This window comes from Hypomesus transpacificus, chromosome 16, assembly GCF_021917145.1.
Source record: "Hypomesus transpacificus isolate Combined female chromosome 16, fHypTra1, whole genome shotgun sequence".
NCBI lineage: Eukaryota > Metazoa > Chordata > Actinopteri > Osmeriformes > Osmeridae > Hypomesus > Hypomesus transpacificus.
Window position 1 is genome coordinate 2,420,123 of NC_061075.1, and position 25,765 is coordinate 2,445,887.

The 25,765-nt window shown below is 47.2% G+C and overlaps 2 protein-coding genes across 3 annotated transcripts; one reads left to right on the top strand and one right to left on the bottom strand.

Moving 5' to 3' along the window:
- The first annotated feature begins 85 nt into the window (after window positions 1-85).
- Window positions 86-17,170, top strand: necab3 (N-terminal EF-hand calcium binding protein 3). 2 transcript variants are annotated; one of them, XM_047036825.1, is made up of 13 exons: window positions 86-1,006; window positions 3,593-3,617; window positions 7,883-7,991; window positions 9,390-9,415; window positions 10,339-10,436; window positions 12,009-12,145; window positions 13,086-13,207; window positions 13,910-13,989; window positions 14,755-14,808; window positions 14,947-15,059; window positions 15,442-15,519; window positions 15,941-16,032; window positions 16,192-17,170. In XM_047036825.1, the coding sequence occupies exons 1-13, from the start codon at window positions 884-886 to the stop codon at window positions 16,221-16,223; spliced, it is 1,089 nt and encodes a 362-aa protein (XP_046892781.1). In that variant the 5' UTR covers window positions 86-883; the 3' UTR covers window positions 16,224-17,170. The 2 variants fall into 2 exon arrangements, with proteins under 2 accessions (XP_046892781.1, XP_046892782.1); XM_047036826.1 differs by lacking the exons at window positions 86-1,006; window positions 3,593-3,617 and adding an exon at window positions 9,530-9,729 and having other exon boundaries at window positions 7,928-7,991.
- A 3,838-nt stretch (window positions 17,171-21,008) lies between these two features.
- On the bottom strand, window positions 21,009-25,759 carry LOC124478546 (protein CBFA2T1-like). Its single transcript, XM_047036827.1, has 5 exons — window positions 25,699-25,759; window positions 25,167-25,350; window positions 23,972-24,040; window positions 23,583-23,773; window positions 21,009-23,464 (listed from the first exon to the last, which is right to left on the bottom strand). Exons 2-5 carry the CDS (start codon window positions 25,327-25,329, stop codon window positions 23,156-23,158), a joined length of 732 nt encoding a protein of 243 aa, XP_046892783.1. The 5' UTR covers window positions 25,330-25,350; window positions 25,699-25,759; the 3' UTR covers window positions 21,009-23,155.
- Window positions 25,760-25,765: the final 6 nt, after the last annotated feature.

The window sequence follows — 25,765 nt, forward strand, 5'->3', positions numbered from 1 at the left end:
CGTTTCAGAACAACATTAGCTATATTAAAGTATGAATGAAATATGTGAATGCTAAATTAGAAATGCTGACATTACCGTGTTTGCCTACGTAGTCTACTTTACAGGACCACGTAGAAGGCCTGCCACTTTGACAACATCACAAAATAATTTCAAAATGTCATTGGCCTCAAATTTGTTTACGAAGCAAAACCGGCGACAGGCTGTTTTACAAGCCGTTTCATTTAGAAATACAGTTAACTCTCGGGTGAATTCGGGTAATCTGGGAAATTGGGTTCTGTGGAAACCCTCTAAACTCGAGTGTGTTTTGTTTAGTCCACAGAACTTTTACTCTAGTTTTAGGATGGATGTTTTGACTGAAATCACAAAACTTGATAGGTGTGGTTTCACAAAAGGGGCAGGGCAAGTGTCAATCAGGAAGCTCCTTTGATAAAATGCATGCAATAAATGATGAATAAAAGATTACCCGAATTTACCCTACCCCAAACATCCTTTCGCAAGCAGGCACACATGTAGCCTACGCTGAAAGTTGACATTCTGTCAGAAACCTCAGACCTTGCTCAGACATTATGTCCTGGACTATACATAATGACCGTAAGCAGTAGCAGACAAGTGATTACCACTTGGAACGCAACCTTCTAAATGCGCCACTGCTAGTGCTATCATTTTCAGCGCCAGGTGATGCTCAACGAGAATGCTAACCAATCAGAGCAGAGAAGGAAAGACCATACTGCAGAAAGTTGCGGAGCAACATCAACGCCTTCTCATTACTCCGCACTCAGACTCTTTGAAATCTGTAGCCTACACTGTCAACTTGACCAGCGGTGCGGAGCTCTCTTAGAGAACCAGAGACGAGTGTTGAAGAGCATTCCTAACGCATTCAGAAATGTTGGCTTGTACGGAGATGATCACTATGTGCCTGCAGTCGGCGAAACAGAAGCATCTTCGGGCGCAGCAGCAGCAGCCGCAACTGCATAACCTTGTACATGGACTTCCAATATTTCACGATGTAAGTAGCTACATAAATAAGGAACTCACATAACAGTCTGTATGTGGTAGCCTACCGACAATAGTATTAAAAGTCTTAGTTTAGGAAAGCTAGATGTTTTTTTGTTTGTTTGTTTGGCTGTGTGTTTGATTTGTAGCCTAATAGCTTATAAAACACCGTAAACAAAATAATAATAAAGGCCTTTAACAGCTACGGATGCCATTTTACGTAATAAATGATGTGATTTTTTGCACTCCACCTTTGTTTGGCTTTGTATGTGTGTCCGTGACGTTGTGCTGTGTCAGTTATGTGGGTTGGATGGTAGACGAGGGAGAGGTACACAGCTGGTGCAAAGTATAAGCTTTCTCAGCAGGAGAGATTTGGGATCTGGTTACCCCCCCCCACCCCCACCCCCCCCCCCCCTCCTTACCCTTACCCTCAGACACACACACCCAGCCAAGATAGGTAAGTGCACAGATGAGTCCACAAGCCAGGTTCATATAGCTGCGGAGACAAAGTCATATTTAAGCTTTGGCTGACCCATCCTTATCTATCAGTCCCTAGTTGAATTGTTGTTCATTGTGAACCAGGGAATATACAGAACGTATCATAAGTAGTTCCCTGGATATTGAATTACATGGTTCATAATCTGTAAACTGTGACACATCGCTTGAATTGTGAGTCATCTTCATGTACAGCAGAAATAAATGAACGTCTCTGAGATGTTGCTCCACCTTTCTTTGATTGAGGAAGAAGAAGACAATTTGATGCTTTGCTCAAACACATCAAGGATCTGTTTCCAGCATGTTTGATAACAAATGATAAGTGTCGGAGCATGGTGTCATGAGCTGGACAGAACTGTGTTGACCTAAATCTCCACAGACCAAGCAAGACACACAACAAAGTCCAAATTGGTGTCTCACACTTGATTCTCCCTCTTGCCTGCCCCAAGGGGGGAGATAGTATGGGGCCGCTTAAACAATCTGCTTGTAAGATGGTTTCATCATCAGTGTGCTGCAATGAATGAAGCTAATGGTGCATGATGATAAAAATATCTTATTTATGGTAGGTGCTCTCCATGTTTGCAGAGACATAGAATAATGGTCGCAATCAAAGTCATCGAATCATCTCCACCTCCTTGTACGTTAGGATGCAGGGTGAGGAAGGAGGATTTACTAAGACGCACTCCTCTCTTGACGACACGAGCAGACCTACTTTATTCATGGGTTTGGTAATGCCCTTGGGATAAACAAGCCTCACATCACAGAGGGATATTTGGCCTATTACTGTACTATGGTGGATAAGTGGATGAGCTCTTTTTAACCTGAATATATTACCATCTTAGATATTCTCCCACTGTCCCAGCACAGTGGGAGAATATCTAAGATGGTAATATATTCTGGTTAAAAAGAGCTCATATTACATAGCGTTGTCTGGTGTAAAGTTAGAGACACGATAGAATGTGTTCGTTTTTTATACTCCATTGCTGTTGGCTAAATAACCATCTAAGATAAATCCAAGTTGTTATTCACAAACAGATGGTTAACCCCAGACCTCGACCGACGGGACAGAACTTGAATGAAATGTGATGTTTTCATCATCTGTCGCAGTCTTGGTTGAAGTAGCTGTGAAAAGGATCAGTGGTCAGGACAGGTTGATCAGGGAATGATGAAACCTGGACTAGGTTCAGAGTCAGATGGGAGTCAGATGGCTGAGCGGTGAGGGAATCGGGCTAGTAATCAGAAGGTTGCCAGTTCGATTCCCGGCCGTGCCAAATGATGTTGTGTCCTTGGGCAAGGCACTTCACCCTACTTGCCTCGGGGAGAATGTCCCTGTACTTACTGTAAGTCGCTCTGGATAAGAGCGTCTGCTAAATGACTAAATGTAAATGTAGGTTTGGTATCTGTGCCTCTCCGGTGTGCTGTCTGAGCCTCACGCACCCGCCATTTCTCCCTCTCGGCTGACCGGCGCAGCTAGCAGTCTGTGGAGATCAGTGTCAGTAGGGCCCCTAGAGTTCCCACTGTCTTAACACCTGCCAGAGTGACATCAGAACAGCAGCACTCTGGGTAGCAAGCCTGACCTTTTCTGGCTGCTTGTAAATGGAGCATCATCACCTTAGAAGACCGGGGCTAAATATACAGCCGTAGTGCAACCGGGGAAGACATTGTTACCGAGCTCTTAGGGAGGGGGGGAACGAAAAATCTCGTTATAGGTGTGTGCTGTGGGGAGCGGGGGGTCGTGTGTGGAATGGGTTTGGAGACTAGGCCTAGCTTTGATGAATCATTGCCAATCTAAGCAGAAGCTTGAGCTTGGTGACATCTTGAACCAACACTGTAAGCCTCTTGGATGGGGGTTTATAACCCCCAAGAGTGGAGCCAGAGGTGACCGGTAGTTCTGGTGATGAGAAAGTCAGAGGATGAGATACATGTACCCGGGTCATGTTTTAGAAAAACAATTATTACACAAATATGACATACAAACTAAAGCAGTTTGGAGTACTAACAATGTCGGCCAATGGCTTTGTTGTGTTGACAAATGATTTGTTTCAATAGATACCCTAAAGGGATGTTCTGCTCCAGTGAGTAATGACTTCTCTTGTTGTTTCAGATTTTCCGCCGTGCTGACAAAAACGGTAAGTAAACCGTAACGCCGTGACACTGTTGATGATTCATGTACTCTTCTGTGAGCTTGTGGATTTGCATTTCAATTTGAGCTCACGCCATTTCGTTCAAAACGAAAGCCAATAATACCCATGAAAGACTAATCAACTAATGCTCTTTTCACTTCAGTCTTAACCGAAAACCTTTACAGACACAAAACCATGTAGAGGTTGAGGATTAATGACTTGTGTGAAAATTGTCTTTGAGGCAGCATAGATCACTGTCAGTTCCATTGACTTAGAGAATCAAACTAATTGGGCTTTTTTTGTTGTTGTTTTCATTGGATAGTGAGATACTCAACATAAATCGTGTTACTTTCTTTGAATGCTCCAAAAGCCGTCTGCAAAACTGTGTACCGAGAATTGTATGCCATACCCACTCTCAGTTGTAATAACGATCGAAAATGACATGCAGCCTCTATCTCGAAATACTGTGCTGAAATTGCCCTGTCGAGTGTCTCTCAAGTGCCCCAATTGGTCTCCACATCAGATGGCATGATAAGGAGTCAAATCAAATCAGATATGAGTAGGCAGCAGCAGACTTGTCCAGCCACCGCAGGTCCGAATCAGTGCTACCAAACGGCTCTGACCTCTGCAGTCTGAGACGCCAGCCAGGTGATGAAGTGTTCCGCGGCCGCGGTCCAAGCACCGCTGCTGCCTGGCACGGGCTTGATTGTAATCAACTCTGCTCGGTCAGGTTTCGGTGTCTATGTGAGCGGTGGAGAGAGCACAGCTTCCCATGGTTAGTGTCGAGATGAGATTCGAGGTACAGGGCTGTCCAACCATGCTCCTGGGAATCTTGAAAAAAACATTTACTTGGGTCTTCTTTGTTTGTTTTTTCTTCTTCAAACTCTGCAACATTTGATTCAGGTGTGATAGTTTAAGGTTAGAAGAAAAAACATACAGGACGGTAGCTCTCTAGGAATAGGGTTGGGAAGTCTTTTTCTGTTCCTTCGACAGTAGAGAACCCAACCAAGGTTTTTATACTTTTAGGCACGAAACAATTTGGAGAGCAAGAAATCACGGGGAAGAATTCAGAGTTTACAGTGTTGATGAGGAAAGGCAACACGTCAGAGTGGTAACAGACACCCTGATGAAACACCACTGCAAGTAGAGCAGGCCTGCTGAGAATAACAGCAGCCCTTGTAAGAGTATTTCCTCCCTTAGAGGAGCCTAAACATATAACTACAAACCAGTCCCTTCCCCCTTATATTGGCCATGTATGAAGGCTTTTTATGTCCTTGGGAATATATAAAACACTTAAGAGTTCAGTGCCGAAGTGAAGTTACCACAGCTGACCGTTAAAGAGATAAAAGTCTGGCCTAGTTTGTGCCCTACTTACTCTGAGTCTTGCTTACTTTATTGTTTACTTTGAGTCTAGTTACACAGTTACGTTGCCGCAACGTCATTCAATGACCAAACATACGTTGCCGCTACGTAATTGGCGACGTTGGGGGACCGTGCAAGTGAAGGGCGCCAGAATGCAACCGCAACGTAATCTTGTGACGTTATTCAAGTAACCTATATTTCTGAATTCTACTGCTTCTATTGGGGCGGTTCATATGCAGACTTCATTTGCCCAAATTGCTACTTGTCCTTGCATTATAGGATGGTAGTCAACTTTAGGAGGACTATTTTTGTGTGATGTGTAGCCTAACTCAAGCTAATCATAAACGAGGTAGCATTTCCATGTAACATTCAGTCATTTTATTTCAAACAAAGTGCCAAACAGTAAATTAAATAGCGAGGGAGAGCACAGGGTAAAGCGAAGGAGAGCACAGTTTAAAGCATCTCTGGTTGCTGTCAACACTCTACTGTTTTGAAGTAGCCTAACATCAAACAAGGAGCATACCCCTATCCCAAACACAATTTCTAACTTTAGGATAGGTATTTAGATTTAGATATATGTACGATTATCTAATGTTTTGTTTCATTTGCAATCAATTGCATTTTTGTTTTTATTGTACGATGGCAGCTGCTGTCGGTTTGCCTCAATGTTGTAAATAGGAGTGCAATTTAATGACAGTCTCGCTGAACCTGCAGTTTATACTTCATAAAAAATAATTGCCCTACTTAACAAGCACAGGGAAACTGTCTACATTCAATTGGTTGTCATTCAGTGCTTGACATGCAGTAGGCCTGTCTGCTGTACCAATCAGGCGTATCCATCTCCTGCCTCACATACTGCAGCTGCCATGGTGGACTCACCAGGTATATGAGCCGAGACATACGGTACATATGAGTCAGGAATAGACAAGGCGGCTGACAGCCCCTCTCTTTCCCTCCTTCTCTTTGTCTCTCTCTCCCCCCCCCCCCCCCCCCCCCCTCTCTCTCTCTCTCTCTCTCTCTCTCTCTCTCTCTCTCTCTCTCTCTCTCTCTCTCTCTCTCTCTCTCTGTCTCTGTCTCTGTCTCTGTCTCTGTCTCTGTCTCTCTCTGTCTCTCTCTCTCTGTCTCTGTCTCTGTCTCTCTCTCTTTGTCTCTCCTGTCATATGTATTTTGTGTGTCTTTGTTGACAGACTGACAGTATAGGTGGGAATGGCCGTGACAGTGAGGCCCTCAGAAAGCAGGGAGAGGGCAAAGTCCGAGTCCCAATAGGTGCTAGCTCGAGATAGAACTGGGGTAAACGTCTCCCCCATCAACTCAAGGCCAAAGTGACAGCTGGACTGAATAATAGATGTTGGATGTAGCTCGGATCAACAAGAAGAGAACATTTATATTGGGCAAACAAACACAAATGTGTCCCCGTATCAGGCCCTGAAGTTGCCATGTGACTCCCAAGACACGTTTAGATTTGAATGGGGTACCCAGTGAATGTTCAGTTCACAGCCTTAATAGATACGACTGGAACCAGCAGGCCCACTCACAAGGGATTTGAATGGGCCCTAAGTGTCAGTTAATAATACCCACTGACTACATCCTGTCCTGCTGCAGGACACTTAGTACGCCGACCCCTTCAGTAAGAATGGATGAAATGGACAGATGCCAAACCAAGAGGCAATCACCTTTTCCAGGTCCCTCTTCGTGGCCATGGCATCTTAACCCCAAACTGTCAGCCACGTGAGCAGCCTCCCTGCGGTCATCATTAAGCTGTCAAAGAGATGAGAGGACCAGAGAAGTACGCGCCGACGATGGTGTGGGTCCACACAACGCTCGAGATGGAAGGACTTCACATAGAGGGAAGGGGAAGATTGTGAGAGGCCAGGTGTCTGTTGTCAAGCGCTTTCTTCAACAGGCGTCCAAATGCTGTCGCGTCGTGCCTGTACCAAGTGGCCAACACGAGGCGGTCCTAAGCAGGGTGTGTCATCTCCCTGGAGATTATCATTCTCATCTGCACACCCGACACATCTCCCTGTCTGTTTTTGTGATTTAACCCGACAGATAAGATATAGAGAGGCTGGCTGAATCCAATAGGAAACGAAGCAAAGAAGCCCTTGATTATGTAAAGAAACCCCTCCAATCAGAGACAGACAGACCTTCTGGGAGAAAAACATGTCCTTCAGTCCGTTTGACACAGCTTGTGGGGGGGTGGGGGGGTGGCGGGGGGGGGGGGGGGGGGGGTGTACAGGCCGTTTGGTCGGGTACTCAGTCATTAGCAGTGAGAGGAGGTGTGGAGGAGTCCAGGCTGTTCCAGCCAGCATATTATACATTCAGATCAGTGTGGATGACTCCTGCTATCGTGCCCAGCTAAACAGATGGCCCCTCAGATTTGCCCTTGAGTTGGGGCTGCAGCGAAGTCGACAGCCTGGAACCTCCGGCATATTGACCCGGTCCTCGTCGTACCTTTCGAGGCGAGACGATTTCGACCGCTTACTTGGGCGGTTCGCTGGGATGCGCCTCTGAGTGCCCTTCTTTATGAGATGTTTGGATCCGCTTTGCCCTCTGATAGTGCTGAACCGGTAGTCTGGCCAGTAGGGATGTGAAAGCCAAGAACACGTTTATCTGGTGGCGCCCCGTCCGTTCGGAAGTGGCCACAGCGTCTGCTACTGACATGGGCTCCAGCTCTGACACGCCACCCACGCCAACGACCCAGATGGAGAGGAGGGAAAGAACCCCGTGTCAGACATCGGATTTAGATCCGATCGACGCGTGTGTATATGGAACGTGTCTCATTAAAGTTTCCTGGTTTGTCACGAAAGCGCCGTCGAGCGTTGGCCGTCGGACCGTTCTCGCGTGAAACACGGCGACGACGTAGCCGGCGCCGTGTGGCGTCTGACGTGCGTATTCTGTGTCCGTTTCAGACGACGGGAAGCTGTCGTTCGAGGAGTTCAATGCTTACTTCGCTGATGGGGTGCTCACCACCGAGGAGCTGCAGGAGCTTTTCTACTCCATCGATGGACGACAGAACAAGTAGGTCCTCCACACCTCCTCTGGGGTCTGGATCCAGTCTGCAGGCAATCCACCCTAATGAACTGGTCACTGCTGTTTTTAGTTACAGGGCGAAGGCAAGGCCCTAACCCTAACTGCAGCATGTGAGGGCCCAATTGTGTTTTCTTCTCTTGGAGACCACTTCAAAACCCTACTTCCTTAATACTGCAATCAGAGCCAAGTAGTCTCTGATCATTAGTGTTAATGCCATGCACAGAGAATATTTTGCAACCCAAGTTGACCCAAACTTCATTATGTAGTCTGGAACATGAAAGCTTATCTTAACTTCCATGTGTGTGCTAGTCACAATGGCTAAAAGGTCCAATGATTTCAACCCGTTCTCTTTATGGCTTCTGGCAGAGTGGAGATTTATATTCATGAAGCACTTAACTATCTGCCTCCTCCAATCTGGAAAATGGTTATGATAGCCAGATTAGCTTTGCTGTCTAAATCCCTCCCCTTCTCAGGTTAGCTAATAAAGTCATCAAGATGGGACGCTTTTGCACACACACACACACACATCCACACACACGCACATGGTGGACTGGTATATCCCAAGGCTTCAACCCAGTTGTTCTGAACATCTGCAGTTTGGTGATTATGTTAATAGACTGCATTAATAGACGTGTGTTTCGAAGGACATTTTCTCCCACCACTGAGAATCGTAGAACTAATAGAAACACATTAAAGGAGAGAAGAAGTCATTTAATAGTCATTGACGATGTGATGATGGCTTGTGACATAAAGGCCTAGGGCCACTTTTGAAAGGCAACGTCGTGATCAGTGCTTGTGGATGACACAGACCATAGCAGGGATGCATTGTGACCCCTCAAATTACAGAATTCATTAACCTGGTTTTCTTGCTCCACTCATTTGTTTGTCAGAAGTTTCCAGTAAAAAGCCATTAGCTAGCAGCAAGAAAGCACTCTGGTTCCGGCTAACAGACTTCTATTCAGGCATTATGACATTAGCAGACAGGAATAGTTTGTCTCCTTTCCGTGTCAAGGGAGTTCTAAATTGAACAATTTCTTCAACACTGTTAAACAATGGCAGCTTTATTGAAAAAGGAAATTGCATTATCATAACTGAGTTGGCATGTCTGAAAGTAAAGGCTTTGGACTTCTGAGATAGCATGAATATGAATGGAGCAAGCAAATGTAGAACGATGTAGGGTTGGAAAGCAATTTGACAAAGAACAAAACTACTACTACTAACTTTACTTTTTACCTATGCCTTTACTTACTTTTTTATTTTCTGTAAGTAAATTCATTTTGAAAATACGACCGAAATTCTGGATGCAATCAGTTAAGTCCACTTTTTAGAATAGGCCGCGATTCTATTAACTTTCTTTTTCTGTTCATCTCCTGCCTTATATTGCAGCAACCTAGACACTGACAAGCTATCAGGTGAGTTTGAAGAGATCATTTTCCTGTTCTTCCTTTTTTTTTCATCTTTCATTATCTCCTTCACCTCAATGCACCCCATGCATTCTTTGTGATGACCATCTACAATTCTTACAGTATCGCCAACGCTGAGATGATCATCATCTCCATCATCGTCATAACAGCTCCCATCATCGTCATAACAACTCCCATCATCGTCATCATCATCACCCTTACCATCATCAATCCAATTGTGTTCCATCACCCTAATCCCCTCGCCCGGGCGTGGACATGGCTGGGGCTGGGCGATGGGGATTGTTCTAGAACTGGACTGTTCAGTGAGTAGCAGGCAATGTCCAAATGGCCTGAATAGTGGAGAAGTAGGACAAAGATCTGTACACTGTAAACATGGACTACCAAGAATAACTTGCTGCATAATTTATTGATCTGCAATTGACGTCGGGGGAGGGGGGGGGGAAGTCAAATTTGTCTCATCAGTTTGAGTGCATCTTGGACTTCCTCCATCAGACATTAACCAATCACCCACCTGTTTGGAGGCTCTGGTGCTCTCAAGTTGGTTTCCATGGCATTTGCTACATCCAAATATATTTAGTTTAATACTTTAGAAACTTTTTGTTGGGGTAAAAAGTCTGATTTGAGATCTGGGTCGAGTCTAGCCGTGATGGCCTATTCTTCATGTCCCGCACACCAATCATTCTTTTCAAATGCTTGACATTTCAAACACATCAAACAGAACAAAGTGTCATAGCAGAAAAACCCTCGCCATTATATTCAGACAGCTGAAGATGCATCGTTTGGATGCACATTGTGTGAAGTTGTCATTTCATTGACGGCTCTGTTAAATCAAAGTACTACGACAATAGTAGTACGCATATCTACATATATATATACAAATATAAATACATATATTTTCTTTCTTCTTTCAGATTATTTCTCTCAGCACTTGGGGGAGTACCTGAATGTCCTCTCTGCTTTAGACAACCTGAACATAGCCATTCTGAAGGCAATGGACAAAACTAAAGAGGTAAGCCGCAATGATAAGCATAAAAGAGCCTTATCCCTCTCTCTTTCTGTTTCTCACACACACACACACACACACACACACACACACACACACACACACACACACACGCACACTGCGCCTAGTACCCACAGCTGACTCATGGCATTGAGAGGAAATGGTCCTCTACACAGATGGAGCCTATCCAGCACCCTGGCATCAGCACCTTGTAAAACTGATGAGTCAAGCAACGCTGTTGCTACTGGAATATTCCAGTTAGCCTTCATTGCCATTGGATGAGCTGCATGAGCGGCACCCAGTATTTTGGCATCTGGAGTGTGTCTAATCACTGAAGAGTCATGGATGACCTGGTACTTATTTGCAACCAAATGGTGATGTGCAATGAGCTATGGAGGGTAAGACTAAAAGGGTATCATGGATTTATCCTCCCCATAATTGTTGCTGAATCTGTTGGAGATTACAGATTGAAAAGCAATGATCTCTGTCTAGCCTAAACAGTGAAGCAAAGGTCAGCACAATAACGTGAAAGGGATTATGGGAGATTGAGGATACGAAGACCTTTCCTTCTCGTCAGCCTCAGCGCAGGGCTGGAGAAATATCCCTTTTAAAACTAGCCGACACAGTTTCATTTCCATAGGAAGTTAGGTGGTCCTGTTCTTCGGCTGACATAGCTCAAACTATTCTCGTGGAGGTGGACATGTTGGCGATCCTTAAAATGGTATTATTACACCCAAAGAACAGTCATTTTACCTCATGTCTCCACCTTCCTCGTTAGGTGCCAATTATTCACAAGCTTGACTGAAAAGGTTCTTAACCTGCAGGACAGACAGACAGACACAGACAGAGAGACAGTCGCTTTGCAGAAAAGCAAAAGCCTGATTGCTGTCTAATGAAACCAGCCATGCCTTTTAGACTGAAGGGCAGGTTTACTGAATAGAAATCCTGCCTGTCCCAATTAGACCCCCTGTTTCTCGCAGCTCTTCCTTATGCTGTCAGAAGGGAGGCCCGCTGGGGTCTGTCACTGATTATTAGCATCTGGAGTCTGTCACGCATGCCACTACCAGTGGCCCGGACCGCTTTCCCCATGGTGCTCATCTACCGAAGCTAGCTGTCATCTTGGGTTTAGCCCCAGCCCCAGCCCCAGCTTCCTTTGTTATTAACAATGAGATGAGAGATGATTCCAATGGGGATCCTTTAATTATAGCATGTTCGGAGAAAGCAGCCTAAAACGATCTGCATAGAATATTGCATTAAAACAATTTCTCTTTTCAACGAGGGCCTATGTATCGTTTTTAACGAGGGGTAATTTGGGGCAATTTAGATTGCTGCATCATTATTGTACTATTGCAAAGTACTTCATAATTACCCTACAGACTTGAAGTCAATGAAGTATGATCACTGGACGGATGAGAACCCATTTTTACCAAACATTTACTCCTCTTCCCTCTTTTCTCCCTCCCCTCCTCTCTCTCTCCCCTCCCCTCCTCCCTCTCTGCCCTCTCTCCCATCCTCCCTCTCTCCCCTTTCTCCCATCCTCCTCCCTCTCTCCCCTCCTCCCTCCCCCTCGCCTCTCAGGAGTACCAGGGTTCCAGCGTGCTGGGTCAGTTTGTGACCAGGTTCATGCTGAGGGAGACCTCCAGCCAGCTGCAGTCTCTCCAAAGGTCCCTGCAGTGCGCCATGGAGGCCGTGGAGGAGCAGAGCAGCCCCGCCCCGTCAGTACCGACCTTCCACTGCACCCCTCCCTCAGCTTGTGTGGGTTACAGGACCCTCGTGACGCACAGAGGACGGTTCATGGCGGGGCCCACGCCTTGTCGGCTTTAAGAGGCTCCTCGTCTTTTGGGGTGTTTCGGAACCGCACACTAAAGTAGCCATCGCAGAAGTAGCCCTCCGACCACAAAGATGGTGTCCCTTGGTCTAATGATGGAGCCAAATATGCATTGGAGACATAAAGAGAAGCAATATTATTTGATGTGCTGACGGGTACAAGTGGGCCACTTCAGCATTCGATTGAAGCAAACTTGGTATTTGCGGTGTCACTAATCCACTCCACATCCGTTAGTCCCTCCTGAAGTGGGCAAGCTAAACCCGTCTTCCAGGGCAGCAGAGTTGGATGCCCCTGGACAAGAGGGAGCTCCTAGTAACCTTCCCTTCGTGTGTCACACCAGTGTCATCGCTAACCGAAGGAGTTCAGGAGGATAAGGTGGAGAGATTCACCTGTTCTCTTCCGGATTTAGAGATGTCGCTGTGGCATTTAAAAGACAGGCAGGACCCAGCATGAGAACATCCGTGTCCTACTTCCTGTGCTCTGTCAGCAGGACACACACACACCACGCGTCCTGCCCTGCCCTAACAACCAATGACACCGCTATTCTGTGGGAAAAAAACCCTCCCCAAACACATACACATATTTGTGCACACACAAAACAACGGGTGTAGTGGAAGTCCCAGCTCATAGGCCCCAGAGGGATACAATGACATACTTTTCCTGTTGTAAACGTTGTCATATATTTATGTCGTTATGGTTGTCCTGATCAATTTGCCGTGTCACCGGCTCCTGCTTTTCTTCGTTCTTTTTTTTTCTTCTCATCCCTCTTTCAACCCATCCAACCGACAGTTACTCCCGATCTCAGACGTGTGTCCGTGTCTTGGCAGGAGGGAGGTGAAAGCGACCGAGCAGTACACCGGAGAAAGGAACAGCAGGAGGTGTGGACGCAGGCTCCAGAAAAAGCGTTGTCTGTCCCCGACGGAGCCCCGCTCCGGCGTCCTCACCACAGGTGACTCTGTCCCAGCCCTCCCCGAGATGCCGCTTCCCCGCTCTGCTGTCCTTGTTGGGATGGGATAGCCAAGGACGCACACAGCCCCACACTCTGAATACCGAATGTTGTTTCGGTTCAGTCTGAGATGTATGAAGAGCTGAGCGGTTCGCTCGGGGGGCAAAACCAACACGTATACTCCCACTTCTGAGAATGCAGAGTAGGGCCAATTATTTACTTTGTGACGGGATTTATTAGCTCTCCATCGCTGATATTGATGTTCTGAGGAAAAGAGTATTGATGTTCTCCTAAGACAGTTCAGTGGGCTGTGGTTGGAGTTTGTCATCCTTAGGCACTAACAGGTGGTTTCTCTGACCGGTCACTGTTCTGTCTCGGTGGTAGGTTACACATACTTACAGATTTTTTAAAAAGCCGACAGTATGATGCCTAGTAGCTATGTCATGATGGGTCATGTTAGGAAATAGCACACCTGGTCTGGAGGTCAGCAGAACCTGATATCAGTCAGATCGTGTCCACAGACAAATCGAATGAACAGTTTCACATTTCCATTCTGATGGCATTGTGTCGGAACATGTCTAGACAGAGTATTGACTATACTGGAGCTGATACTGTTCGATATGAGGAAAGGTTGCTCTGATGGACTACTATGACATCACCAGCCAGGCATTGCTCTACGTCTCAGACCGAATATGTATGTTGCAGGAGTAACCATGGAGACGGAGGACAACTGGTGTTCCCAGGTCAACCGGCTGCAGCAACTTCTCGATAAGCTGGAGTGTCAGGTGACTGGCTCGGCCTTCACGTGTTCGTCACGCCAGCACACGCCCCCTGTTCTTCCTCCTCGACTGGGATGGGTGGTGTTCCTTCGATTCTTCTCCCTTACCTTTTCTCCTTCCGGCTCATTCCTCATCCTGCCGTCTCGGGGATCAAATCCTGCAATATCAAAGACACGTATCACTTTGATCTTGTTTGTAGTGTAGTATCCGTTCCAACACCTCCTCCAGTGCCACTCTAGAGAACTTGACCTTAGCTGCACCCCCCACCTCCTGCCCAGCCTGGTCTGGTCTGATCGTGTACAGGCACAGATGATTTAGAAAGCTTCTTTTTTATGAGGAAGGTTATAGAGTTATGTGCATAATGTGGCATACAGATAAGGCTTTCTGAATATTGACTTTGATGAGAGCTTCGGAGAAATCATAGAAGAGATCAACTCTTGCTAAATGAAATCTAGGTTAATACTGGCTTCAGGTCCAAAATGTCCCGAGAATTGGTTTTTCTATGGAATTTTTTGAGACAAAAACAACTTAATATCAAGTACTGTCTGGTATTTCACTGCACAACTCCCATAGAAATGGCAGTTGAATGTCAAATCCATAGCGACCATGAAATAAATGGCCAAAACAATCAAATGATCTACCTTTTTGCATAAGTTAATTAGATTGTTCCGCTCTGACTCTTGTCCTCCACAGAGGATTGTGAATACATAGACAAAGGCTAGACATTTAAGACGTGTTGTGTATGACCCAAATCATATCTCCTGTTCCCAGAGTCCTAAACTGGAACCACTGAAGGAAGATTCCTTGGCCAGCACATACAAATCGGTAAATGAGGAATCTTTTAGATAACCTCCCAGTATCGTAGCAACATAAAAACTATGATTATCTCACCGTGATATCCATCTACCTTCAGAAGCCCAGATGACTCTGACCAACTAAGGCGCTCTGTCTCCTTGCCAACAGAACATCCTGCTCGTCCAGAGGCAGATGGCCGTGATGGAGGAGGATCTGGAGAACTTCCAGAAGGTTCTCAAGAGCTATGTGGACGCCACCTCCACCCAGGACGACAACCTACAGTTAGTGGCTTCTTTAAAAGACAGATATTTAACATTTAAGCTTTTATTCAAAACGACATTCAAATGGTCCATGTCTTAAGTGCCGTAGAGAATCAAGAATGAACTGATGGCCCTCGATAGATCTTCCCACCCCACCAAACTGCCCCACCATACTGCCTATGTTCATGCCTGTGCACTGTCAACTCAGCCCGAGTTTGGTTTTGACACGTGATTTACTCCTGCCATTTCTGTGCAAACTCAGATTGCAGTGAGTGTGGTCTGCGGTCTGGAAGGGGCACTAACGTGGCACTGCTGATGACTCCGCCAAGCTCGAATGGCCACATCTCTCACTCACTCATTCAATGACATGCTCTCTCTCCCTCCCTCTCTCTCTCTCCCTCAGTGTGTCTCTCCAGAAGATCCCGGGGAAGTTGTGCTACATAATGTATGAGTTCTGGCAGGACCGCCTCTCCTGGATGAGGTGAGCCTGGGGTGTGTGTGTGTGTGTGTGTGTGTGTGTGAGAGAGATAGAAATCACACACAGGCAGACTGCTCATCTTTCTGATGGAAAATTCTTCTCACCACAGTCGACGAGCAGATGGCTCATCTCTCATGTCAGGCACACAAACAGACACAACCACACACACACACACGCACCTTTGGGGTTATTGTATACATACCAACGAGTATATATAATTGAATCTGTCATATAAATCTGTAAGCAATCATCTTGGATGGAATACACAAAACATGTATTTGAGATGAAAATGACTCGAACCAAAGTCGAGGTAATTACTGGAAACTTGGAACAGTCTTACCACATTGTTTTCTGATGATACTGTTAAATACGTGTTTGGCTCCCTGTCTCTCTCTCCTGTTCCCTCGCTTTCTGTGCCCTCCAGCTACCTGCAGTCGAATGCTAGTAAAAATTTCCAGCGTTGTGTCATTGATATGCTCGAGGATCCTGAAGTTGTGTCCACCATGGTGCTCCCAGGTACACCAGTGTCTGTGTGTGTGTGTGTGTGTTCAAAGATACAATTGTTTTAATACAATGTGGAAGGAACAACGGTCAACGTCTCCTCAGCTAAGTGACATTTCTCTTTTCTGCTCCCTCTTTCTGGCTGTTTGCTTCGTCCCTCTCTCTGTCCTCAAGCATCCTGGTGGATTATGACAAACAACAACTAAGAAGGGAACACAGGCGGTCATGTCTCCTGCCCACTCACAAACACACACACACACACACTCTCTCACGCACACACAAACCAAGACCATGATTCTAAAGGCCTCCACGTTTTTTTGTTCAAAGCTCGAAGAGAGAAAATATTGGTGAGGGCGCACAGCATCAAGGTGCATCTCTTTATATTCCACTGCCTCTGACTAGTCATTAATGTGCTGTTCTTTTCAAAAGAGGGAGAGATGTGGGGTTATTTGCAACACTGGGCATGTACAAACGATAAAAGTGATTCTATGCCATGCAAAAGCCGATAAAAATGCTTTTGAAGCTTTCTCTTTGATACAGTGCTGCAGTATCACAAGACTAGATTAAACAGATTATCCCAGGGGGGTTAGTTTAGTGCAGTGAATCAACTCTTTAAACGCCTTGTTTACCGTCTCGGATGGCAATTAAGTAGAATCAGTCGGGTTAGCAGTCTCTCCTATGCATGCTGAACAACCTTTATCAAGACTCAAGAGATAGTTGCTTTGCATTCTGGCTGCTTAGTGTTTTTATTTTCTTAACAGAGACTATTGTGTGACGTGTTTAGAATGACAAACAGTTGTAGAGATTAGTGATGACACCTCACTGCTCCAGGAGATAAGGAGTTCCATTCCAACCTTCTATTATTAGGTTTCTCCAGTGGCGTTTGTTTGCATCACCTACCCATGAATGTACTGTACATGTGATTTTACTCAACATGTAGCTTAAACTTCGGTCTGGAACCAATTCTCGGAGCAGGACTGATGTTTGGATCTGGGCTTTGTTTATCAATGGTCAACTCCATTTGTAGATACTGTTTAAGAGGCCCAGACATGTTCGTATTCGTTTTCATATGCAGTTTTAATTGTGCTGTTTTAAGAGAAAGCATTGTATTACCTCCATGTAAACATCAAATAAACTTTAATAAAAGTCTGAGAAAACCATTTGATGTTTTATTTACATTTGTATGTGTACATACAGTTTGCCAAATATTATTGTCCAAATTATAGTATAGGTAATGTTCTGAAAAACATACATTTGTAATTACCGATTAAATCAACAATTTCAGGATTACGACTGGTAGTCTTGGTAACACCGCCCTGTAATAAAGAAGGCAACACCGTAAACTTCTGCTTTTCCCTGGTCCATACCTTTACAGAGAAAACTGCATCCAGCCAGAACATGATAGCCACATATCGTGGACAAGAGTGACAGTGCTTGTGGCAGAGTCTCTTCCTGCATGGCGATAAGGTCGTCGAGGAGAAGCTTCTCCAACATTTATTCCTCTCCCACAGGTTGACAGGGAAATTAGCCTGAGTGTCTAGAGCTGTCGTAAAAACAATCACACACCCTCCGGATTTGGCCTTTGGCACACTAATGTCATTAGTCATAGACGTGGATTGGCACTAGGAAATTGCTTGAGGGGCAAACTACTGCTGGCCCAGTCGCATAGCTCAACTCATTATAAGAATCACCCGGACGCTCTAGGAAGGAACACGGGTTCAGGCCGAGAATTGTTTGAATTCCACAGAAACGATGAGTGACACTGGTGAAATCGTGTCTGCTAATTCTGTGCCATCGTTTTAAGGAGTACAGTCATTGAGTCACATCTGGACACGCTGGCACACTCGCAGATGTCGCCCGGGTGATTGACATTTGGGCTGAGAACCCCCTGCTCCTCCCACTCCCTCAGTCTGTGTGAATATGTAGAGAGGCTGCTGACGAGATGAGGACCAGCCATGTGTGCTAGCGCCTTCTGTTCCTCAGCTGTCCCCGGAAACGCTGCTAAGCTCAGCTCCCAATTAGGACCATGAATAACATTAAAGCCTGCCAGTGTCTGTGAGGGAGCAAAAATATATACACGACGAGGTTTGGTTGGCTAGTTAATGGAAAGATAATTGGCCTATAGTCTAAAAGCCCATCCTGTAGTCTGCTCATGGCCAATATAGGATCTTCTCGTCCACAAAGTCCCTGGCTTTTGAAATAAGCACAGTGGCTCGACTCTGTGCTTTAGGGTGTCAGTGCTTCTCTACAGTGTTTATTTACAGTCCTACACTGCCTCCTCCTAATGGATACCGCAGGGACTCTCTGCTTTACAAAGCTACAGGGGAACATAAAAACGAGCCCAGTGTGAACAAGAATGCATTATTCTTGGTTGGTGCTTAAAAAAGGAGGAGAGAGGAGGACCCTGGAGATTTGCCACGGGAATGCAATATCTTTTTTTTGTAGACCGCACATATTTTTTATCAGAAGTTTTGGGTGGAACGCATTTGGTCATTATAGCTTGATGAACGACTGTACTAGTAGCAAAGGAGACTGAGGCTGAGGCGCTGGCACAAGTTGACACAAAGCAGCTTGTTACGTAATTCAGGCAAGGAGACATTCAATCGATGACGTTCTGACCTTGCTTGCCGAGTTGTAACACACCGAAGAATGCCTACCTCTTTGACCTGCTGTGTCTGTAGCCATAGTGCAAAGAACGCTCTGTACTGGCTGGCGCAGGTGTTCTCCCTTTTCGAAAGGCCGACATTTATGCTAACTGGGCAGCCAATCAACTTGGGGTTGCATGGTTGGGGTTAGAAGTCATGGCTGAAGAGTTACCGCTACAGCTGTTGTCCTGTCTCAGTCCTTACCCCCTGCTGCCTTTGTAATTCCTGTTTAGGTGTTATTAAATTAAAATAAGTTAACTAGTCTGTTACCCCCTACTTTCTGCACCACAATATAGATGTGGATGTTTCCCAGAATTGCACACAAACGCTCATCCGTGGCCAATCAGCAAAAATGATTTTATTTCTTTGCTGCCTCCACTCTTCCATGGTCTTTAGTTCTCATATTTTCTTTCAGCTTTGATCAATTTACACGTCTGGCAGGAGAAAAAAAAAAAAAAAGAGAGGCCATCCAAACCCTGTCCTGTTGAGTGTTGTGAATTGTGAGATGTTCATGTAGTGACTCCGAAACTATAATGGTCTCCATATCTATCTATCTATGAAGAAGAGCAGTGGGCATCTGTCTAATGGTTTCATGTGGTTGGGCTACAGACAGAGAGCCTGGCCAGAGGCTTTCATGTGTCAGTGATTCATTTTGGTTTGTCACAAACGATAATATTGTGTCTACATTCACTTGGGTCCAATAACAGTCTGCCTGTCTGTCTTTGTGCCAGTGTTCTGTCAGCCTCCCTGGGTCTCTCTCTCTCTCTCTCTCTGTCTGTCTGTCTGTCTGTCTGTCTGTCTGTCTGTCTGTCTGTCTGTCTGTCTGTCTGTCTGTCTGTCTGTCTGTCTGTCTGTCTGTCTGTCTGTCTGTCTGTCTGTCTGTCTGTCTGTCTGTCTGTCTGTCAGTGTCTGTCAGCCTCCCTGGGTCTCTGTCAGTCTGCCTTCCTGTTTATCAGTCAGTCCTTATAAATTCACTTTAGCCTTGGAACACACACACTCAAGGGAGCCAGGTGTGTTTGGTGAAAGCAAAACACTCTTCCGAATGCTGAGCCACGGCAGCATCACACACATCTCTTCAACTCCTGAGGGGCCAGAGTGTGTGTGTGTGTGTCGCTCTCAGAGTTCCACTTGATCAAAGGTAAATCCTCCGTTCTTTGGTCGAAGCACATCCAAACCTCCTGTTGCTACTGCTGTGTTTCCGGGCAACAGAGTGCTAGTAAGGAGGACGTGGATAGTACTATGGTCTCCTTCCATCCCCTGGACAACATTAGAGGTTTAGGGAATTCCAACTAGAGTAACCAGATCAATGTATTCCAGTTATTTGAGCTGTCTCCATGATATTTTTAACCAGCGGAGCATGCCGAGCATGGGAAAGACGCTGCCAATGACTAGCTTCTGACAGCAGATGTTCCAGGTCCCACTTTGTGTTGGACAGGATCTCTGGCGCCGTATGACCGACGCATGTTTAGACAAGTCATGACAGAACGTGACGGCTTCTCCTTCCGGGGCTTCAACCAAGGACAGAAGCCACGCACAGTCACATCTGTCCACCACGTGGCCGTCACCACAGCCGTCACCACGTCATCCTCGCCCCAAGGAGATCTTTATTAGCCTGTGGGTAGATGTAGTGGCTTGACCCACATAGCCCACACACACGATGAATTGCAGCCCAGTTCCTTTTAACGTAAGTAGTGGATCAGTGAGTACTGTCAATGAACGTGCTCCCTAACCTGCCATTGTGTAACTCTACAGCCAGAACAGATGTACAATCTGGGATTCAAGACAAATGGATACATTCAAATGGTGGGATTGTTACATGTCAGAGAGACTGTTTTATAGACTGAATTATTTGTTCAGTGTTCAATCATACCTTGATTTTAGGGTGAGTGTATTTAATAGTCGTAATATATCCATTTAGCAGACGCTTTTATCCGAAGCTATGTACAGTATAGGGGTTATTTGAACCTACAAACTCCTGATCTGCAGTTAAGTGTTCTGCATATATCAGTGTTGAGAGTCTAACAAATATAAAGCATTCACAATCGCATTGCTTGAAAGAATGACATTTAGACCAACCCTGTATTTCTGCAGTATTAAAGTGCCACCTGCTGGTGAAAATGATGCATGGCGTTTCAGCCCCAACCATAGAAACCTGTTGACCTAAAATCCACCTTTCCACATTATAATACTGAACTGGGAAATATTCACAGGTCTCAGAGGTACAAAGAGGAATGAATAATGCATGGGTTCATTTCAAAAACACATCTCCAAAATAATAGACTCTCAGAGGGAGATACTTTATTGGCCTTGCCCTCATTTGCCTTTAGATAAAAGGTGCGTATTGCATATTTTATAGAGAGCAAATGAATGATTCACTGCATTTACAAACAAGGTACTGGAACAGGTAAGGAAAATGATCCAAGTGTGAATTGGCGAGGACGGAAACAAGAAACTGCTCACCCATTCTGTTTGCTCCTCGCAATTGCCTGGCAACACAAAGTTTATAACCACAAAAAGATGCAGTGACCTGAAACGCCCCCTGTTATAATGGAGTTTAGAGACTCCAAGGTAAGTTAGCAGGAGTAGACAGGATGTGAGAACTACATAGACCAGAGGTCTGTTTAGAGACGGCGGACTTTCATCTCTTGTTTATGCAAAACTCCACTCTTGTCATGTCACCAGCTTTCATTTGCAAATGAGCATACACACACAGACCGTAACAATTTCAAAACAACATCTGGACAGAACAGGCCTTTTGGAGTCATTCTCTTTTTTTATTGTAATACTTCATGTCAAGATATCTGTTCATATGAAGTTGTGTCTCATAACAAAATATGTGTTTTAGAAGGAAAAGGTGGCTCACAACACAAAGACATCCTCTCAGATAATATGCTTTACAGACAAAGACATCGCACAACAAAAAACAAGAGTCGATTCTGTGGCGACGACGACGACGCCGGAAATCGACGCCCAATCAAAAAGGGAAGGTCTCTAAACTTTACACTTTATCTAGCGGTGACAAAAGGATGAACTCAACAATAATATGTACAAAACAAAAACTCCTGAGATTTAAAGAGAAACAGACCCACCGCAGGTCGTACACCAGAGCGCATCTCCCGCTCGACACCAACGCTGCACCACGTACTCGGACACACAACTCCAACCCCTCCAATCAGTCTGTTCGTACAACAGCCTGAAAACATGCCATCGCTCAGAACGGGAGTCCACAGATGGAATGATAAACCGGCCCACTGTAATAAATTAAATATTTTGTTTCTCTCTACCCCCTACGGGGTTTAATTCTCGTGTGGAAACAGGTGCAAATGTAGCCTTGGTGTAAGATCTGAGGGAGTCCGCTCCACGTTTCTAGAACGAGTCACTAGGAGCTGGAAAACATGAACACTGCCTGTGACTGAAAGCCCATTAAAAAGTGTTGAACGTGTATGTATACTGCATACATACATACGTGGATGTCATATTGTCCTTGCATGACTCCAAATGATTCTTCCTTTTCCTGTGAGGTCGTCGTGAAGGTCTAGACTGGACCATGTAGGTTATATATACTTATAGGCATCACAGATCTGTACATGAGTTAGTGAAGATCGATCCCGTGTACGATGCAGCAGTGACCAGGCGACGCCAAACGTCCCTCAGCCGTCGCAAACTTTGGTGACGCGCGATCACAACCGGTGACACCCTTCCGTCCCAATTTGCTTCCGAGATTGACGATTCACATGCGTGACCGAATAGTTTCCACTGACGGCACATAACGCTTGACACACGTACACACACACACTGACCAAGAAAACCGTCCGGAAGTCGTGCGAGCGGAACACTTTTAACAGCTATACATGGGACAGGACTGTAGAGAAGAGCACCCCGTATCTTCTAGTCTTCTGCTGGTGTCTCCCAGAGAAGGAGAGACACTTCCCCACTGGTACCATCACACCAGGTCTCTCCCAGTCTTATATACACACACAATACTCTCAGAATACATTGTCTGGACTGAAGTGTCTCTTGACTCGTTTTGTCGTGTCGCTAGGAGTAACAGAAGCAGGTTTCGATCTGAGATTGTCTGTTTGACAGATGAAGGCCAGTCCCTCCAGGTCTCTGAACCAAAGTCAACAGGCAGAACCTCCTCAGATCACCCAGTCTCCCTTTAGAGACTGAACTCGGGCTCAAATCTGCTTGTGTCGGCTCGTCTGGTGAGAGTTCAGGTCTACAGAGTGGAGACTGACCCTGGATCTGCGCCTGTGGCGACACCCAAGCCCAGAGTCTTTCAACCTACAATGTCACTTCCTCTCTGAGGTGTCACATGTCCCCCCCCCCCCCACCCCTATCCAATGACAAAAGTTTCACAGGCTTTTTGGGATGGCGGTTGGTCGACCAGGGTGGCAAGTCTGCACGGCGAGTCATAAAGCGATCTGAACACCGCCGATCTGGGAACAGCTCGGATGGGTCGGACTCCCAAAATCGAATCCCTCCGCCGGGTCCTAGTGCCCGTTAGCCTCGGGTGCCGAGGTGGGGGTGGAAGGGGTGGAGGAGCGGGAGAGCACGGAGGCCTTCTCTCCCCGAGGGCTGGAGGCGGCCGGCGCGCTCTCCGGAGCCTTGGGCCCCGTGAGGCTGGCGGGGGCCCCTGTGGAGGCCCTGGCCGTGGCGGACGCGGGCTTGGCCTGCAGGCCGGGGCTGCAGATCAGGTGGTGTCTCTCCCAGTCCTTGTGCTGGCAGAAGGAGCCGCAGTAGCGGGCGGCGTTGCAGCCACTGCAGGTCTCGCTGGCCTTCCGGCCGCAGTTCCAGCAACACTGGAGAGAGGAGGACAGGATAGGGTCAGACTATTTGCGGGTTGTTTGGTTGGCGGAACACACGACACGGCGGGTCGTGTGTGTGTGTGTGTGGGGGTATACATCTGCATCCTCTCACCTCGCTGGAGTCCTCCTGCTCGTTGATGACCAGGACGGCCTCCTGGGCGGCCTTCCTCTTGGCCTCGGCCAGGGTCTTCTCCATCTTGGCCCTCTCGGCGGCGATCATCTCGAAGGCCTTCTGCTCGGCCTCGGCCACGGCCTTCTGGACCTCGTCCATGGCCTGGCGCTTCACCTCGTTCACAGCCTCCTCTGAGGGGGGGGGGGGGGGGAAGACACACACAGAGCTCTGGGTTAACGCTGCTTCCAAGCCAGCCCAGACTACACTGCTGACCCTCCAGACTCAGTCCAGTAAGTTCAGGGGCCGGGGGGGGGGGGGATTACTAAGAGTTATGTCAAAAAAAGGAGGAGGGGGGGGGGGGGGGGGGGGGGGGGTCGTCAGGTTCTTACCTGCTTTCTTCCAGATCTCATCTGGTACGTAGCCGGAGCCGGGGCGTGGAGCGAACTCCCTCTGGGAGTCTGGAGTGAAGAGAGAGAGAGAACGAGAGAGAGGAAGGAAGGGCGGGAGAGAGACAGAGAGAGAGAGAGAGAGAACGAGAGAGAGGAAGGAAGGGCGGGAGAGAGAGAGAGAGAGAGAGAGAGAGAGAGAGAGAGAGAGAGAGAGAGAGAGAGAGAGAGGGGGAGCGGTTAGCACCTGTCACAATGGATACCAAAAAAAAAAAAAAAGAGTCTTAACGGAAACATCCCAGAACGATCCGTCACTTGGATGACGAGGCAGGACCCGAGTCGGCGTCGTACAGCGGTTTCAAACCTACAAATCGGCTCACCAAAACGGCCCCGACAAGGGGCTGCCGCGGACTCTTGCCTCTCAACCCGCCGCCCCACTGAACCCTCCCGCGCTCCGACTGCCGTCAACAAAACGAGCCAGCTTTCGGACCGAGAGCGTCTGGCTCCCGGGCACTCGTCTACATTACAACCAAGCTGTGGCAACATTCTGTCTCTTCCCCTCTCTCCGTCTCCCTACGTGTTCTCTCTGCTGCGCCGCCCAGGCCTGCCCAGGGCTCAGCGTACCCAGCTCCGAGGTGCCCGGTCTGGGCACGGTACTGGAGGAGGGCTGGGGGAGGGGGTGGGGGGGGGGGAGGGGGTGGGGGGGGAGGACAGTGCTGGGCGGCCAGATGGCGCTCCGGCCTGCCAGCCAGTTCTGGGTCTCGGAGGCGGCAGGACGGGGCCTTCTGGGGCCGATCTGGACAGGCCAGCGCTGGCACCCGTCTGTGGGCCGCATACCAGCGGGGCACAGGGAGGCTGGCGCGCGCGAGAGAACGCGGCTAGTACACAGCAGACTGGGGGCGGAACATGTGACACGCGCTTGTCCACGGAGGGGTGCGGTTCTGACGGTCACCACTAGAGGGCGGAGAGGCTTTGTTTTGACTAGACAGAACCATTCTGAATGGCTATGTTCTTTTCCGGGTTCAAAAGCAGGAGGGTGATATGCAGAAATCCTTTGCCTTTTTGGAGGACATTTACCATTCCATTTAAGGACATTAATTGGGGAGAACCAATCCTGCCTACTAAAGCCACAATGTCAGAAGACTTTCCTTGAGTGTGTGTGTGTGTGAGAGCATATGCTCCGGTTTCGTCTACCCACCGGGGTCGTCCGCAGTGTGGGGGCTGTGGGTCTTGGAGAAGGTTCCAGAAGCGGAGCTCCCCTTGCGAGGGTCTTCCTGCCTCCTCCAGTAGTTGAGCTCCTCGCGGTCCGACTCCTGGCAGCGTCGGAGCACGCTCACTGACCTCCTGGTCTTCTCCACCATGTCCACGATGCAGTTCAACACCTGGAACACATCCACGAGGCGTTCATGGAATGATACACTCAATGGCCATTGTCCAAGCTGATTAAGCAGATTAAACTGAAATGACAGAATCGAGTTATATTTATGTGAGATCTATAGAGTATACTTAGGAGAGATCAAAAGGACACAGAGACACACACAGAGACACACACAGAGACAGAGACACAGAGAGAGCGAGAGAGCGAGAGAGCGAGAGAGAGAGAGAGAGAGAGAGAGAGAGAGAGAGAGAGAGAGAGAGAGAGAGAGACCAGAGGTCCTGTGGTACTAAGCACCACCGGAGCAAGTCAGAAGTATGAATATCAGTACTACTGCAGCCGCCAGGGGACTTACGTGGTCCAGATGTCTCCACTCGTCAGCCCACTCCCTGTCCGTCAGCCTGTGGTCCACTGGCTCCTCG

What these genes read in the sequence shown, in the direction of transcription:
- necab3 (XM_047036825.1), top strand. Translation starts at nt 884, where the DNA reads ATGTTGGCTTGTACGGAGATGATCACTATGTGCCTGCAGTCGGCGAAA. An exon ending in ATCGATGGACGACAGAACAA is followed by an intron (nt 7,992 to 9,389) that starts GTAGGTCCTCCA and finishes CTTATATTGCAG; the next exon opens with CAACCTAGACACTGACAAGC. An exon ending in CTCCGGCGTCCTCACCACAG is followed by an intron (nt 13,208 to 13,909) that starts GTGACTCTGTCC and finishes TGTATGTTGCAG; the next exon opens with GAGTAACCATGGAGACGGAG.
- LOC124478546 (XM_047036827.1), bottom strand. Translation starts at nt 25,329, where the DNA reads ATGGTGGAGAAGACCAGGAGGTCAGTGAGCGTGCTCCGACGCTGCCAG. An exon ending in TGAGATCTGGAAGAAAGCAG is followed by an intron (nt 23,774 to 23,971) that starts GTAAGAACCTGA and finishes CCCCCCCCTCAG; the next exon opens with AGGAGGCTGTGAACGAGGTG. An exon ending in AGCAGGAGGACTCCAGCGAG is followed by an intron (nt 23,465 to 23,582) that starts GTGAGAGGATGC and finishes TCCTCTCTCCAG; the next exon opens with TGTTGCTGGAACTGCGGCCG.